The following is a 17931-nucleotide window of genomic DNA, read 5'->3' on the forward strand; positions in this document are numbered from 1 at the left end:
TCTAGCGAGCACAGCCTTCTGGGTAATGAAATGCAAATTGACAGAAAAGACAATGAGCCAGCCTGCGGCCGGTGGGGCAGCTTGTAGAGTCAGGCTGATTGCCTCCGTGCCAATTTGCATGGCATTAGCCGTGCACGTCTCCTCCAACGGGGCTCATGCGCTTCATCAGAGGTCACCTGGGTGGTTGCGTCCTACAAGGGGTAATCCAGACCAGGGGCAAGGGCAGGGCCACTCTGACCCTGACTTGACTGGGGCTCCAGGATGTGACTCAGAAGAGTCTGGGCCTGTGGGGAAGGCCACTGGACGGCAGTGGTGGGGGGAAAGGGGGAGGTCAGGCTTCATGGTCGGCCAGGACTAGGGACAGGCCAGAGGTCCAGTTCCATGTGTGTCAGGTCTAGGAGGTCTGGTTTGACCGGCACCATGGTTCCATCCATTGCATGTGGTGTAAAGGTGACAAACAGGCCTCAGGCAGAAGAAAGGTTTGTCTGGCCTGGGATGCCTCAGTATAGGTCCAGGCTTGCCCCTAACCGGCACCATCACCTGGGTGGTCCCTCCAGGCCTTGGCTCCCCCACTGTGCAGAGAAGCCCTCGGCCTCGTTGTCTTTACAACGAAGATGGTGATCATCAAGCTCTGCTGATGGTGTGCCCAGCAACAGAGGCCAGGCCCAGCTCTCCGTGTGAAGGTCACACATTGCAGCCCTCTGAGCAGGCCCATCCCGTCACTGTCACCATCACTCAAGGCAACTCCCGGGATCATTCCTGGAATGTGACCCAGGGGACCTAAGCAGGGTAGGACCCAGATAGGTGCCCAAACCCGGCCCTTTGGGCCATCCTGCCAATCCTGCCTGCCTCTGTCCGTGGTTCTGAAAGTCCAGGCCCGACTTGCCCCGGGGTCCCGGCTGTGAGAGGACCAGGGGCCCCTTTCCTACTGCCCTGCTCTCTGACCCCTGCAACCTTTCTGATCCAGTGCAGCCCAAGACTCCGCCCTGTACCCCCAGCCGGGACAGAGGACAGGGGGGCAAGAGGCCCTTTTCCCCTGCCCTCCACCCCAGCGCAGCCACTGCCCCTCAGGCAGATCCTGGTGCCCCGCAGGCCCCACCCCCCCCTCACTGTCCCACTCCCTCTCCCCCTGAGGTTGGGTCTAATCAGAGCTAATCAGAAAATTATGAGCTGCCTGATTACTGATTAGATTCCTAATGTTAATAGAGTCGAGAAGGGCCCGCTCAGGCTGTGTTTTAGGAAAAAGTATAAAAATAACATCATGGGAAGGGAGTATGGCGTCTGGGTGGGGGCTTGGGCTCTGCTGTCCTCACAGGTAGGGGCTCAGGCCCCTCTGTTCTAATTGGTGGGGGGCCCTCATGCTCAGCTTTTATATGGAAATACATTTCATAACAGGAGGCCTCCTAGCACCCCCAAATTCTCCCAATGAAGCTGCTACCCCAGGCAGCTGTGACTGTGCTCGGGACAGCAGGACTGAATTGTAGTGGTGTGATGGGTGGGACATAGAGAAGAACTTACAGATGGTACACTGCATGAGAGCAGAGCCACATCTGTCTAGTCTGGCATAGGCCAGGCACGCAGTAGGTGCTAAATAAACATTTCTTGACGGGAAAGAGAGAGGGCTCTTCCCACCAGAACCGCCACCCTCCCATGTCCTGTCCCTGAGCCGTGGTGGGGCATAAGGACACCTGAGAAGGCTTCTTGGAGGAGTGTGTTGGAGCATGTCCGGAGAAGTCACTGGTCTGGGGCCAGAGCAGGAGGACCCAATTCCTGGCTGACCTGGCCAGATGAGGGACCCGTGTCTACCACTCCCCAGCCTCTCACTCTGGCAAGGCCTCGGTGACTTTTGCTTCCAAACCATTTCATCATTGACTTGGCAACAGCTGGGTGGGACTGGTGGACAACATTTTCATGAGTTCCAGAGTGAGGCCAGGGTCCCAGAAAACAGACATCTTCAGTTCAGACCCCGGAGGCAACCCCTTGCGCCCTCTGCATGGGGTGCCCTGTGGGGCCTGTACTGAGCCTCATTCTGCCCATGCCTTTACCTCTGCACCCTCTGGGATCCCTGTGTTCTGTCATCAGTGCTGCTTCTGGCCTGGTCTCTGCCATCTCCACCCCCAGGGAAACCCATGGCCTCCAAGCCTGCAGGTGTCTAAGGGCACCTCCTAATCTCCCTCCCCCATCCTACTGACCAAGATGGAAGCCTGCACCCAGCACCAGGGCCACACACATCTATGAATCAAGTCCCTGCCCTCCACAGACCACATATGGGGGGAGTTAGACAAAGTAGTGATGGAAGTGCCACAGGGAATTCTGGAAACCAGGCTGGCAGGAGCACCAGGCTTCCTGGAGGAGGCAGATGAGCAGGTGAAGGGGGTGGGGGGCAGTCCAGGCTTAGGGTGCAGCACAAACAAGGGTAGGGAACCCAAACATGGTGGGAAGGCAGAACTCCGGGTCATCATGGGGGGAGAGTGACAAGGTTGGCAAGGCTAGGCCACACAGGTCCCCATAAAGGGTGACAACAAGGAAGTGGGGGCTGGGGGAGGGGACATGGGCCTGTGTGGGAGGCCTAAAGGTGTGGGGGCCTGGGGAGATGAGCTTATGCTAAGCAACTTGGGTAGGAGTCTGAAGTTGGGTTGAGGGTAGTTCTGGAGAGGTCTGGTCAGAAGGGAGGGGTGTCACAGGAGTAGGGGGCTTTGGAGGGGAGCAGCTTCCAAGGGATGGCCTTGGGGTAGAGTTGGTTGAGTAGGATGTGCTAATGGGCCCTCAGTTCCTGCCCCATGGCCCTAGGAGAGCCCAGGTGGGGTTCTGGTCCCCATCAAACAGGTGAGAAAGAGGTACAGAGAGATGAAGGCAACACTTACCAAATGACGCACTGGGCCAGCCACCAGGCCTTAGGAGCTCAGGCCTCCCAGCCTCTGCGACAGGGCCATTGTCATACACAGGCACACACACACACCCACGCCCACACGTGCTAGTCTCCAGAACATGGCCTGATGAGGGAAAGGAGTCAGTGACATTTCCGTGGTACACTTTGATAAATGGTGTGTCACCCATCTCCTCTAACTGGAGAGTGGCCAACAGCCCTGGCCCTGACACCCTCACCTGATGCTATCTGCATGTTTTTTAAAGGAATGAAAGAAACATTAGTGACTTACACTGGGTCATCATTCAGAGGGAGGAAACCTGACAAAACTGGAAATTTTATGAGAAATTCCACCTGGCTCACCAGGGACTGATTCACCTTTACAGATATGCAGGTTTCATGCTGGAGACTAGGTTTCAGCTAGGTTGGTGAGTTCTCACCCCTGCAAGCCCCCTGAGCGATTGTGCTGAGCGGGGCCGTACCTTGGAAGGAGCCCCTTCAGCCTTGGAATCCACATGGCCCGGCCCTCAGCTCACGCTCCCCGCGGGCAAGGTGCTTGCATATGGCCGGGCTCTGGGGCTACAGCCCAAATTCTGACCTGTGTGTTGGATTTATTGGCTTATTTCTCATCAGGGAAATTCTCAAAGGTGCCTGGCAGGGGACCCAGGAGCAGCAGCAGTGACTGAGCAGGGCAGGGCCCCAAGAGCCGGGCCTGTGCTACTGCTGTCAGCACAAGGCCATCCACACTCATTCCCTCCTGAAGCAGCCCAACACCAGAGCTGAAATTTCCCAAGGATGGGCTTCATCCATGGTTCCTGACAACTGCTCTGTAAATTCAGGCTGGCCCTGGCCAGTGCTCTGCCCACCCACAGAGGCCCCTTTCCTTGCCCCTTGCCCTGTTCACAGTGGGCACTATGGACCCTGCCCCATGACACACTGCACCCAGCTCTTTCTGTGCTGACTGAGGTTCCCGTTGAAAGCTAGAGCAGTGAAGCCAGTGGGATTGATATCATCCCCCGAGTGCCACCTCACCTCCTTTCCTTCCTACTCTTCCTACATGGCTTCCTACTCCTGATGTCAAACTGTCCAGTTGAGGGTAACATATCAGTAATAGGAGACCCGTGGGTTTTTTTACAAGTCCTCCCAGGCAAAATACAACACAGCAACCTTCCCTGGGTGCCCAGGATGTTCCGGAAAATCCTGTCTGTGGTCTGAAATTCAAGCCTCTAGGACACCAGGATCCCCAGCCCCATCTCCATCTTTAGCCCAAGCCACCGCTCACGTCTTCCTGTCTTTCCTGGGAGAGTAACACACGGGCTGCCCTTGCAGGCGGGACCGAGGAGGCACAGGAGTCGATGACCGAGCCCGAGATGCCCACAGACAGCAAGCAAGCCCAGGCCTGGGGGTGGAGAGGCGGGAGCCCCTCCAGAAGGAAACCAAAACTCGAATGAGTTTTTTCCTGGTACTTGTATTCTGACCTTTTTTTTTTTTTTTAAGAAAAAAATCCGTTTTACTACTTTCTTTTTTTCATCAACTTGTAGAGGATGTGCGGCCGCTGGTGAGGGAAAAGGTCAGGGAGCCCGTTGCAGCACGGGGCCCCACGTGGTGGCTTTGCCCCGAGGCGTCCTTCGCTTTGAGGAGTGTTGGTGATTTTCCCTGCAGTTTTGGTTGCTGGAGTTGAGTGTTTGTTTGTTTTTCATTGTTTCAGTGGTGGTTTTGTCTTTCAGCTAGAAGTCTGGTTCATACAGAAAGGGTGAGTTGGAGGTGTCATGGGACGGGAGCCAAGTGTGTCCAGTGTGGACAGATGCAGGAGGGTAGAGAGGGTGGGAGGGCAAGGCCAAGTGAAGTCCTGCCTCAGTGGCCCTGGTGTCCGTGGTGCATTTGACAGGAAGGCAAAGCCACAGGCATCTCCGTCGACTACTGTGCATAAGTCATGGGTCCTGGGCAGCCCACTCCTCCCATGCTGGTGTGTTTCTCTCTACCCCTCAGAACCCAGAAAGCTGGGGGGTCAGGACAGGACCTGCCCTTGGAAGGTCGTGGTGAACGGGGCTGTGCCCGTAAAGCCCTGAGCACATCAAGTGACGCAGATGGTGGCAGTCAGTCCTTGAGGCTGCCATCGCTCAGGCGGCGGGTACCGTCGGTCTACGCGTGCGCCTCCCCCCCAGGTTGTACAAGGACGGGGCCAAGTTGGGATTCTCCTGGTTCCCGACCGTGGGTGTACCCGCTTGGAGCAGGTGGTGGACAGACAAATGCCCACTCGGGCCAAGGTAGCAGGAAGGAAGAGAGCCACAGGGCCATGACCCCCAACCCCAGCTGCTCACCTACCCCTATTGTCAGCCCCGGAGCTCTAGCTGCCTCCTTGCTAAGCTGCATCTTGCTTCATTATTATGCAGATATTTTAATTATGCAGATATGTTTTTAGACAGTTTTAAATATGTATATTATTTACTCATTAGACCATAACAGCTCTGGAAATTGGAAATCTGTATTTAGTATCTATCAGTGCACAATACAGAGCTAATATGGGGCCCGCACGCAACGAGGGAAGCAGGGTGGCGGTGGTGGCAAGGCTGGGTTGATCAGGGGCTGCTGGACACCCTGGTCCTCAACCCCCCCCCGCCGAGGGCTGGGCCCAGTGACTCCAGGGTTGGGGGAGGGGGCTCAGAGCAGCATCTGGGAAGCCAGTTACTGATCCACTCTCCTGAGGAAAGGACAAAGGAACAGCTTCTTGGGGGAGTAGGGGGCATCTGAGCCCAAGCAGCAGACCCATGTGGCCAGACCTGATCTGTCCCTGAGAGGCTCACTGTCCAACGCTGCTGATAGACCTGGGTCGATACCCCCTCTACCACTTCCCCACCAGGGGCCTGGGGTGGTGGCACTAATGCTCTGAGCCTCAGTCTGCCCACCTGTAAAAGGTGGGGGGAACAGAAGACTCCACCTCTCCAGCGGCTTGCTAGGGATGGAATGGGGAGGGTGAAGAAGAGCCCCAGTCTTCCTCCTGTGGTTGGATGACCTGCACCAGTCAGTCAGTGAAGCCCTGGCCCAGGGGAGGTGCCAGGGGTGGGGTCTGGTGTCATCTGTCACCATTACCTTCCTCGCAACCCTCGGGCAGTGTTTTCAGGGCATCTGCTTGGTGCTAGGACTTTGCAGCCCCCAGCCTCCACCTCAGGGCCCCCCCATCACAGCTTCTGCCAGGCTCAGCCCTCAGTGGCCCAGATCTCAATATCCTGCTCCCCATGGGTTCAGGGCCTTTCATCCTAAGCCTATCGTATCCTCTTGGAAGAGGGAGTAGCTATCACTAATTAAGACCAAACACCTCATACGATCTTTCCCTCTGGGCAGCACGAAACAAAGCCTGTTTGATAGGCAGGCTCTCCCCAGACCTGTTCGGGCTCGGCCAGCGCTGGGGTGAGAGGAGGATGCTCAGGAGAAGCGGGGCACCCAGCCCTGGGGGAGGAGTAGGCCCTCAAAGAGAAGGGAGAAGCCTGAGGCTCCAGCCCCCTCACACCCAAGCCCCGCCTCGCCCAGCGTGCGGTAGGGGCTGGACCCTCCAGCTGTTGGCCTCTGAGGGGCACCCACCGCGGCTCCAGGCCCCTCATCTGAGGGCACCGGCTCCGCAGCAAGGGAAAGACTTTTCACTTAGTGAAATTTGAAGGCATCTGCAGAGGGGCTACTCCGCAGGGGAGCTTCGTCCCCGGCCCAGCACACCACCAGTCCTCCTCTTTCCTGCCTTTTCCTGTGAGAACGGTTTCCGGAGCTGAGGGAAATTGATTGTTAAGTGAAACTCTCTGATAATTGCCTCTGAAATGCCTGCTGTTATTGTGATGGACTTGGCCATGAGCAGCCCTGCTCAGTGGTCCCGCCATGGTTCCCTCCAATGCCTTGGCCACGATGGGGACATCTCGGGCCAGGCCGGCCAACACCAGCAGCTCTGCAGCAGGGTCAGTGTTACCCTCATGGGCCGCCCTAACCTTTACTCCACGCTGTGGTGAGGAAAAGCGGCTGAGAGAGGGTAAGCCACCCACCCGGGGTCACACAGCTGGCTGGCAGAGCCAGACTCCTGCCCAGGTCTCCACCCAGGTTCAGAGATACTCTGACCTTAAGTTCGTGGATGTTCACTGTGCACCTACTGTGCGCAAGGGGCCAGGTTATTGTAAAGCTAACAGCTGCCAGATACCGCCCTCACCAAGCTCAGAGCCCAAGGCAGAAAGCAAGGAGATGTGATGGGGACAGATGGGGGCTTGGCAGGGGTCCAGGGAGTGGTTAGGGGGAGGAGAAGGTCTAGGCTAACACCTCAAGGGTGAGGGAACGAACCCGCTGCGGAGTCTAGGTGATGAGACACAAAAGCAGAATGTGCAGGGGCCTGGTAGCAGGAGAATCAGAGGCTGCCGGTGGCTGAGGGGTGAGAAGAGAGCACATCTCCCCCCAGACAGGCAGTATCTTGGACATGGGACCAAGCTGCGGGCCCACGCAGAGGTGGTTCTGTCTTCAACTCTGGGCCTCAGTTTCCTTCCCCATCCTGCCTGCCCGGAGGCCGTCATAAGGAGCCAGGAGAGGTAGGGGGGATGCGCTAGGAGGATGCCCTTCACCTTAGGGCAGGGTGAGGCTGCGAGCACATCTCCCAGACAGCCTTAAGCAGGGCTGTGGGTTCTGTGGAGACAGGAGCCCGAGGCTCTGAGTGCCAGACAGGGGAGGGGAGCCCTCGGGCTGGGCAAGGGCAAAAGGCGTCCAGGGGAGGTGACAGTCTGAGGGGGCTGACTGAGGTGATAGAGACCACATCCCAGGCAGAAGGTGGATAACAGAGGATGACCCAGAGGTGGGCAAAAGCCTTTCGTGCTTGGAGCCAGCAAGAGACACCCCAGGGGACTGGTCCCTCTGGGCAGCTCCTGGGGGTCAGAGCAAGGGGGCTGCCAAGAACCTACTCACCCTCTGAGTGGGTACAGTTCCTATTCCCAATTTACAGACAAGACATTGAGGGCCAGGAGGGGAAGCCACTTACTCAAGAAAGCCAGGATTTGAACCCAGGCCCGGGCTCCGAGGCTCTGGGAGTCCAGGCTCTGATCGCTGCCCAGGGCCCCTCAGGCATGCCAGTGGGCCTCTCCCCTCACCCCCTCAGACCCGGTGGGACCTCCAGCAGCCACAGCTTGCCCCCTCCACCCCCATTCCGCTGCCTCCACCCTTCCTCCTGCACCACCGGGCCTGTGTGTTTAGCAGTTTCCACACGTCCAGCGCCCGGGGATGGGCTGATTGATCTGTAACAGCGAACAAATAATAATGGCTTGATCGTTACTGAGGATTAAACGTAATCCTTTTGCTGTGGCTATTGCAGCTCCGTTATTCACGAGTCAGCGGGCTGACCCGGGCCTTCGAGCCCGTGGGACTTCGAGGAGGCTAGGGGCCGGGGCCCCCCCCTCCCTGGGTCTCCCTCACTGTGGCCGCTCCGCTAGGGAGCCCTGGTCCTTGGGCCTGTGCATCCCATGGACGGAGCTGAGCCCTGAGAGGCCGAAGCAGCTGGGCCCCCTGGCCAGCAGGGAGCTGGGTGCAGGAGAGGCCGCGGCCCAGCTGGAGACTTCAGCTGGTGTCAGTTTGGTGTTTGCAGCCCCATCAGCCCTGGGACTTTCCTGAGGCAAGAGGCCTGATCTGGTTATCCCCACGCCCTGCCCACACCTCATCCCCCGTGGAGGGCAGCGGCCTCAGTGGAGCCCCACATGGGCTTCAGGCCCCCTCTGAGAAAGGTCTGGGGTCCCCGGGAAGGTAGCAGGCCACTAGGGAAGGAAAGGGGGCATGAAGAGATTGTCCAAGGCTCACCCCTCGAGGTGCGGCCCAGGAGCTGCCCCTAGGCTTTCTCGTGCTCTCATCCAGCGCAGGTGCTCAGCTAGCACAGGAGTGCTCAGTTAACTGCAATAACAAGTGTTGTGCATGCATATCACATAGCGATGTCCTCTGCAAAAGAACCCTGCAGCCTTGCAAATCAGGGACCGCACCCATCCTGGGGGTCGGGGTCAGGGGAGGGGTGTTTGTAGTTTAGGCTAAGAGGCCCCAAGATGGAAGCGCAGGTGGACCCCTCGGGACCTCAAGAAAGCTTTGCCTTTTATATGCAGAGCCACAGGGAGCTGCTGAAGGGCTTAGGGGCAGGGGGTGGCCGCCAGATTGGATCCGCATTTGGACAAGAGATGACAGAGGGCGAGAGAGGACACAGGAGCCTGAGGGAGGACAGTAGGTGATCTCAGTGATAGCGGGGTAAGATGTAAGTGGCAGGGGTCTAGCATGGATGGGTTCATTCCAGGAGGGGATGGGATGCGCTCCAGTGGGCCTGAGGGTCACCCCAGGAAGGTGTCCAGGACCCCAGCAGGGGCCGGGGTTGGAGGCAAGATATGGGAGGTGTCTGGGAGTAGAGAGGCCTGTGGTCCCCGAAGCTGGGTCAGGGGGGTGGGGTGGGCCGCCCCGAGCAGGCACTGCATAACAGGTGGGCAGAGAAGAGAACCTACAAAGATCAGGTGGGGAAGCAGGAGAGGGAACTGGAGGCCAGGAGGGGCCCAGCATTGTGAAGTGAGGGGGTTGGACAAGAGAGACTTTCCTACCCTGTCCCCAAGACCCCCAGCCTCATAGTCTTCCCAGCATTCATTGTTCTTGGCCTGAGGAAGAGGGGGAGCTAGGCCCAGTGGGAGTGAGGATGGTCCTGGGCAGCCCCTCTAACTGCCCGAGGTGACGTCCTGCCCCAGAGAACATAGGCCATACCCCATCACCACCCTGTTCTGTGCTGGGAGGGAAGAAAACCAGTCTCCCGAGTCCCGACCCCCATTTCCCCATCATGGGCAGCTGCCAGGCTCTGTTAGAACCTCCCTTCTGGGGCCCACATGCCACCCCAGGCCTGGACTGATGGATGGGAGTGTGTGTCCTAAACACCAAGAGGCCAGGGCCTTCTGAGTGAGGGCTGGAGGCCAGAAGGCAGGACCCACTGCTGCACCCGTGGGATGGAGTGGGGCAGGGGTGGAAGACCAGAGCCCCTCCCCCACAAGAGTTGCCCTGTCCCTCACAGGCATGGTGGGCCCATGGAAGGTGCCTTCAGACCTTGATCATGGGCTGGGCCAGACTCAGGGCCCCAGCCTGACCGACGCTGTGACCTTGGGAAGGCTGCTTACTGCCTCCATGCCTGGGTCTCCTCATCTGAGGAAGACATGCCAGGCATGAGTGGAGAGAGCTACACATGATGTGTCACTGGCCTGGTGGCAGGCTCAGCATGCAGCAAGTGACCAGTTCGTGGTGACAGTCATCAATATGATTAACAGGACTTCACTGCACTCAGCTCTGCAGGAGGCCCCAGAGGGCCATCTTTAGGGGTCCCAAGAGTTCCTGGAGGGACAGGACCCACAGAGGCACAAAATAAGAATCTCTGGGCAGCCGGGGTTCAGGCCCTGAGGGTGGCAGAGTACCAACACCTCCTCTAGGAAGCCCTCCCTGATGCCCCAAGTTCCCATAGCACTAAGCTTCCTCGAAGCACTTCAGCTCCTCCTGCACTGGTGGTTCCACCCAGTTTTGTGTCTGTTTCCTCCTCTAGGCTGTGAGAGGGCAGGGCTGGCCCGCCACATCTCTGCATATCAGCGTAGTCTGGTGCCAGGCATGGCGGTAACAGGGTGTGGGATAGAAGGCCTGCTCACACGCAGAGGGGCCGTGATGGAGGAGAGTGCAGGAACCAGCCCCAAAGGATGGCCAGGCTTGTGTGGACAGAGGCTTGGAGAGCCATGCTGGGAAGGGACTCAGGAAGCTGGGACGGGGAGAGTGGTAGTGAGCCTGGGTGTGGGAGGTGTGCTGAGGGCACCTCCTGCCGAGCCCTGAGCAGCTGGTGGCAAAGACGCATCAGCAAGGCACGCCTGTCCCTTGTGGCAGTTCACCCTTGACTAGGGAGGGCCTCTTCTTGGCACTGGTGTGACACTGGTTTGTCCGAGGTAGAGGGGCAACGGGGCTTGACTCCAGGGCCTGGGTCCTACTACATCCTGGGGGGGCCCCTGCCATCCTGTGGGCAGGAGCTGTGGCTGGGCTGAAGTACAGGGAGTCCCATGGAGATGCCACTCAGGTCACTTTGTGCAGGCTTCATCTGTCCTATGTGAACCCAGCTGTGGGTGGGGGAAGGGCCCACACAGCAAGCTGGGAAAGGTCTGGGGCCAAGGAATCCCGGAGGGTCTGGCAGCATGGGGCAAGGGAGTCCCTGAGCCAGCCTGGCTCCAGGGAACACTAAGGATGGAGAGGGCTGGGGCTGGGCATGGGCCTTCCTCAGCCTCTGACCTCCTCGTGCTCTGTTCCTCAGAGATTGGCCGACGCCGCAGAGAGCTTCCAGAAAGCCCACCGCTGGCAGGACAACATCAAGGTAAGAACTACAGTGCCCGCCCCAGCCCCTATGACCTGCCCACTCCCGGCAAGGGTAGATGTGAATTTGGGGGAGGGGGCGCTGCCCAGACTCACTGGAGGAGAGCCTGGAACCTCAGTCCCACCTTCAGCAAACATTTGAGGCTCCCCTTGGTGCTGGGACACAGGGTGCAGATATGAACCTCTCACTTCACCCTAGCGGAGCTGTGGGGTCCCCCAAGGGCAGACAGGTCACTCTAAAGTGATGCTCCCCAAAGTTGGTGTTGCCTTGGAGGTTAAGGATGTGCCCAGACTCTGGAGAGACCCTAGGGCAAAGAAGTCCCTTGACTCCAGGACCTTTCAGACTGTAATACACTGACCTAGAAGAGTCACTGCCAGAGGGGGACTCTGTCCCCTTCCTGGGACTTCCCTGAACAGCAGCCTGTCTTCCAGGAGGCTGTCCGGCTGGGATCAGGGACCAGGCTTGTCACAGCCACAGAAGACTCTCCTTCCACTAAGAGAGCTCAGAAGGAGCCCAGGTGCCAAGGGAGTAGAGGGGTGAGAAGCTGGTAGTAGGTCTCTTCTTGAGGGCAGAAGGGCCCAGAATGTGGGGGAAGGAAGGGAACCCTCATTGACTGCCAGTCTCAAACGCAGGTGGCCCTCACAAATGCAGGCAGCTGTGTTTGCTTTGGGCTGGGGCTGGACACACTTGCACCCTTTCCAGCAGGCCAGCATCTCAGAGGGTCCCCGTAAGCCAGAAGGTAAACTGAGACAGGCTTCCTCCCAGACTCAGGGAACCCCCAATGCCAGGGATGATGGAACCCTCAGGGACCAGGCCAGTTAGCAGGGCTCGTGTGTCCTCCACAGCTGCCCAGGCATCTGAGCCATGCCTCCTGGGGGTCTCTGTGCTAACCACGGGGAGAGGCGCCAAGGGCTGCCTGCGGGGACCCGCGGCCTAATAAGGTGGGGTAGGCCCTTGCCGCTCCAGCTCTGGGTCTTGCACATCTGGTGGGCCAGTGGATTATTATCCCTACTTAAACCGATAAGAACACTGAGGCACAGGGTGGTTAGACCTACCTGAGGCACCTGTTGGTGGCAGAGATTCACAGCCAGGCTGTCAGGTCCCAGGGGATTCATGCCTATGATCCAGGCCCCCTGAACTTGTCTGCTCCTCATCCCTGGCCTCCATCCCGCCAGGCCATCCTGAGTCCTGCCCTGCCTTGCCCACCCCATGGCATCCTTCCTTTGCTGCCTGGTGGGTGCTGGATGCTACCCTCAGGGAGCTCAGGTGGGATTGGATGTAACAGGTGATTGTTTATAGTGAACACATAAATGAGTGGATGACTCCTTGGACAGACCCCGCCTCCCCAGGAGCTCAGGACTCACCCTTCTCTCTCCCTCCCTTTCCAACACCACCACCCATTCCGGGGTCCCCGTGCCTCCTCAGCCCCTTGATCAGGAACAGCATGGTGGCGGTGCTCCCACCCACCACTCAGATCACGCTCCCACCAGTAAAACAGCACCCACCCGGGCGACTCCTCTTCAAGGCCCAGCCCTGATCGGGCTGTTGCTGCCCCCCTTGGCCACCTCATTCCTCACCCACCTCCCCCTCTGCGCCAGCCATGCTGAGCACCTCACTCCAGGCCCATTCCTGATCTCTGCCCAAATGCCTTCTGTTCCTCCCGGCGGCCCGGCTTGTCTGTCCCTTCCCAGTGAGGCCACCCCCATGGCCCAGTCCGTCAGCCCCTCCAGCTTCTGGCCATCTAAGACCCCACCCCCCCCCGCACGCCTCCCCTACTCTGGCCCTTCCTTTGTTCCTGACATATCTGTGTCCTCCCTCCCTACCCAGGACTGTGTGCAGAGCAGACATGGGACAGTGAGTGAAGGAACAGGGAACAGGGGAATGAAAAGACCCGCCCTCAGCCTGGTTTTCTCTCCCTCCCAGTCCAGGCCCAGACAAGAAGACAAAGAGGCCGCCTTAGCCTCAAACCTATTTTTTTTTTCCTGACTCGGCAGAAAACCCAAACTTTACAAGGATCATCCAGCCAGACTCCTGACCCCTGATTTTCAGCTACTCCCTGAGGCAGGACTAGCTTACCCCAGGCCAGAGTGGGCACCACGGGGGCCTGCCAGGAAGGGGCACCAAGGTCTCAGGGGCATCAGGGGGATGCTGAGATGGGTGCTGCTGGAGACAATGTGCTCCCTGCACACCGAGTCCCCGCGGGGCCCTGCAAGGGGTTGCCCCTCTCTGGGCTCCAGTTTCCCCATCTGGCAAAGGACTCTGGTGTTTGATGCTGCCTGCTGGCCCGGGCCTGGTGTGCGAAAGGGCCACTGCACACGTCAGGGCATAGAGATGCCAAGGTGGTGACAGTGTAGGGGCGTCTTCGGCCCTGTGCGCTCCTGTCCTGAGATGAGGCAGGAGCGGGCTCTGGCCAGGCCCCTCCCCTCGACTCGACCTGGGATGCCCCCAGTTGTGGAAGTGACCACCGGGCCTCCTGCTCAGTCCGTCCGGCTGCTCATCTGTCCGTATCTCGGGCAGGGCGGAGCTAGAATCACCCCCTCCTTCCCAGCTGCGGGGTCAGGGCCCCGCTCTTCCCCAGAAGCCCTGCAGTCACCCTGCTGCCTGGCTGAAAGGCATCAGCGCTAACGGCGGGCCCATTAGCTGGCTAGCCAGCCCACCCTGCCTGGGCTGCCGGGGGCGGGGGGGCAGGGGGGTGGGGGCTGGCGGCAGCTGCAGGTGGGGACTGTGCATGCCAGGGGGATACGGGGACTTGAGACTGGGAAAAGGACGGTGTCTCTGTCGCTTGCAGGCACACTACCCACTCTTGAGACCGTGTCCTTCCCAATGACCTTCAGGAGGTACAGATAAGGAGCGTGTTCCTCCATGTGGCGCTCCGGAGAGCCGAAACGCCAGTGTCAAACTCAGGCCCTTTACGCAAGCCGGGCCTTGGCCCAGGAATGCCCTGCCCTCCTCCTTCAAAAGGGCAATGCCTCTCCCTCTCCAGTTAATTCCCTAGGGCTCCTCTTTCTGAGTCCCAAGCCCGGGATTGGCCCCCACGGCCCCCAGCATCCATCTTGGGAGCCCCCAACACTGACAGTTCCCAGTGCAGCCTGCCCCAGGCCAGTATCCCAGTGGACTCCTCTATCTGCCCCACTCAGGACTCCTCTAGGCCAGAAGCAGTCGGACCTGATTCAATGTTGTCCACCACCTGTCCATGTGCCCAGCCGAGCGCCCTGTGGACAGGTGGGCTGAGAGCAGCTGGGCCTTGGTCTTCTTACCTCTGAGATGGGGAGAATGGCACCCGGCAGTTCTGGGCACAGAGGAGATGCTTGGCACATGGAATCCACTGTGTGATCAGTAGGGTATGGTCCTCCCTATGGCAACAGCACACAGTGGGTCTACATGCAGACCCTCTGAGAAGTGGACAGTGGTATAGCTACATCCCAGGCACTCGGGGGATCCTGAGGTCGACAGGCTCAGAGATGGCACGGGGGAGAGAGAGAGGTCTGGACCTGAAGGCCCCCTGCTCCCCTCTTAGTCTCAGGCCATGACCCCACACACTGGCTATGGCAGACGCAGGGAACCACAGCCTGGCCACAGCCCTTGGACCCCAGGGAAACCATGGCCCTCGTGAGAGGCAGCACCTCACATGACCCTGCAGACAGGCAGCAGGTGCTCTGGTGCCCGTAACACTCAGGGGAGATGAAGGTGGCCCACCTGCTGGACACCGTGCCTGGCCCAGCACCACACTGTGCCAGCATTATCTGCTGTCTGAACCTCCACCAGGGAGGAGCTGGGCCAGGGATGGGTGGAAGAGGCGGAAGAGGCCATCGGCCCCAGGGCCTCAGTGCCGACACCTGGCCCTGTAGGGGACAAAGTGCTGCCCTGGGAGTCTAAGGGAGGAAGCAGTCCTACCCTGGGGAGTCTGAAGCAGGAGACACAGCCCTACCCTGGGGGGTCTGATGGGAGAGGTAGCTCTGTCTGGGAACCTAAAAGGAAGACTGTGAAGGCTGGACCAGGCCAGAGGAGCCGGCTGGACAGGACAGGTGGCCTCCCTGGCCTGAGGTCTGCCCCAGCCATCAGGCCTGCTGCCTGCCTCTCTGCCACGCCGGCGACAGACGGCTCTCTCAGAAAACAGTCCTTTTGGCTGAGCTGAGCTGGCCACGGGCCAGGGCAGGAAGGCCAGGCATCCTCACTGTACCCCACAGTACCAGACATAGGCACCAACTGCTATTCCCCATGCTTACCCCATGCTCACCTCCTCGCCCTGTTTCCCACCTGCCGGCACCCCTCGCGTTCTCTCTTGGGCTCAGCTCCAGCTAAGGAGAGGGTATGTGATGTGTCGTCTATACAAAGGCCATGTAGGCCCCCCAGCCCCACCCTTCATGTGTCGTCTGTCATACAGAAATCCACAAGGGGGAGAAATGTGAGTTCAGAAGGGTGATTCCCCCCACCCCCTGCCAAGTTTGAGCAAAATGGCCCCTAAAATAGCAGAAGGGGGTGTTGGGTGTGGACCCCAGACATTAATAATGCCCATTTCTCCCCAACCAGAGGGTTTCCTCCACCCTGCAGCCCCTCCCAGGACTGGAGTTGCAAACATAAGGGCCCCCACAGGTAGGGCTGGCCCCCAGTGCCTGGAGAGGCCCAGCTCCCTGCCTCTGTAGCGCCCTCGGTGGGGGCATGGCCATCCCACCTTTGCAAGTGGGAAATCAAGACCCTGAAGGAAAGCCTCACCGAGGCTACAGGATTTAACAGGCACCCTTGCCTCCTTGATGAGATGGGGGTGACCCCCAGGAGTAGTCCTGGGGCCACTAGGGACTTTGGAGGCTTCAGGCTCAGTTTTCACTCACCATTTGGGATCCCAGAGCACACATGTTCAGGTCAGGATTTGAGGCCAAGACCCTTTGCCAAGGCCCCTGCATGTAATCGCTGGGTACCTGAATCGCTCCTTGTGGTCTAACCAAGGCAGGACGTAATGGTGGACACGGGGCCCTGCGCACACAGAGGCCTTTCCAGGGATTCCTCCCACTCTAACCCTGATGGCCCCATTCTGTCACACCCCCAGCTCCACACCACATCAAGCATAGAGACCACAGTTGTGTTTACAATGTATTTTCACACATGTGACCTTGCCCGCCACCATCCCATGCTAATCCTCTCTCTACCAAGCAAGGGGCATGGCCTGGCCCTTTCAAGGTAGAAGAGGTAGGGACAAGGACTGCATACAGATTCCTGAGCCTCACCCACTGTCTGCAGGGCCCTGGAATCCTCCTGTATGACACATCTCCCCTGTGTCAGTGATACCACCAGCACCTGATCCTCTGCTGAGACCATGAACCAGCAGGACAAAAAGACAAAGGCAGCCATTGGGGCAGCTGCCCAGGGGTGGCCCGAATGCAGGCGGGACCCACCCAGCCCGGCCCTGTGAGAGGAGCGCGTGTCTCCTGGGGGCCCCAGAGTTACCGACCCCCGCCCATGCCCTTTCCTGTCCTTGCGGGAGGTTTGCCTAAAAAGTTGGCGAGTGAAGCCTCATGTTCTAATCTGCAGTCCTCCCACCATGCCCGCCTGTTTTCATTATGGAGGGAAAGAGCATCAGAGCCGTGTTGATAACCCCCTTTTAGATAACAAATCACATTTTCTTTTTGCCAGCGAGTGTGTTGAATTGATATTTTTTCCCCCTCGGTTTAATGGGTTTGTGTGTTCAGGAATGATCTTCATCAACCGAAACTCCTTATTGTGTTTGATGCAATGTCAGCTTTCATTATGTGCTTCGGTCGGAGCTGGGCGCAAGGGAAGGCTGAGCACCCTGGAGCCTGGGCCCCAGCCCCCGGTCCCCACCCTGCGCCCACCTGGGCTCCAGCCCTGCTGCCGGGTGGGTGGTGTGGCAAAGGTTGGAGATGCAACGGGAAGGCGGGTTGGAGCATGGGTGCGAAGCCTCCTACCCCTGCCGTGTCCTCATCTGTCTGAGGGGGAGGGTCGCAGGGCTCCCGGAGGCGCCCCGTAACCCAGCACGTGTGAAGCGCTGGACGTAGCAGATGCCTCTGGTGACCAAAGCAATCAAAGTCGCTTCCGGTCTTCCATCCATCCAGCTGCTGTGGTCTTGCCCAAGCCTGGTGCCAGGCATGGAGTCGATGTTGCAGAAATGCTCGGACTGTGTTTACGGGTCCAGCCATGGCCTCTACCCCCCAGACCTCTGGTGGGAGACAACTCACAACTGTCCCCACAACAAGCCCCCATACTGACCACCTCGAACTATGGCCTCAGGCCCAGCACCCGGGCAATCCCCAAGGCCAAGCCCCCTCCCTGAAGCCTGAGGAGCCGGAGCTGAGAGGGAGCAGTGCGGCCCTGAGGTCACACAGCAAAAGGGGTGGCCAAGGTGACTTCTGCCCCCCAGAGAGTAAGTGCTGGCTCTGTGCTTGCTGGGAGCACACTTGGTCAACACCCCCATTTTCGACCACAAAGAAACAGGCTGCCAGGGCCACGCACCAGGTGTTTGCGGTAGAAGACAGCACCGAGGAGCACTAGAGGAGGGTGCCACAGACAGCGGCCTTCTCCTGTGTCCTGACCCTAGAGCCCATAGGGGCAGGAGTGGGGTGGCCCCCCCAGAGCCAGTGGCACTTGATGGCACCAGATTCACCTTCTGGCGGCCTCTGTCAGCCATGCTCAGTTCTGATTAAAGATCATTAAACATGAAATTAGCCCGTTTGTGTTACGGGTCCCC

The 17931-nt window shown here is 59.0% G+C and overlaps 1 protein-coding gene across 8 annotated transcripts in view; it reads left to right on the forward strand.

The window, feature by feature from the left end:
• The window catches only part of CACNA2D2 (calcium voltage-gated channel auxiliary subunit alpha2delta 2), a 138857-nt gene that overhangs the window by 97981 nt on the left and 22945 nt on the right, over positions 1-17931 (forward strand). For all 8 annotated transcript variants that reach the window (XM_088022146.1, XM_088022144.1, XM_028124464.2 and 5 more), the window contains exon 4: positions 11172-11231. In XM_088022146.1, coding sequence (XP_087878272.1) covers positions 11172-11231 — 60 coding nt within the window. The remainder of the gene's footprint in view (positions 1-11171; positions 11232-17931) is intronic.

The sequence above is a fragment of the Eumetopias jubatus genome, unplaced genomic scaffold, assembly GCF_037043125.1.
Source record: "Eumetopias jubatus isolate StellerSeaLion01/CBP00866 unplaced genomic scaffold, mEumJub1_p1.0 scaffold_1, whole genome shotgun sequence".
Classification (NCBI taxonomy): Eukaryota; Metazoa; Chordata; class Mammalia; order Carnivora; family Otariidae; genus Eumetopias; species Eumetopias jubatus.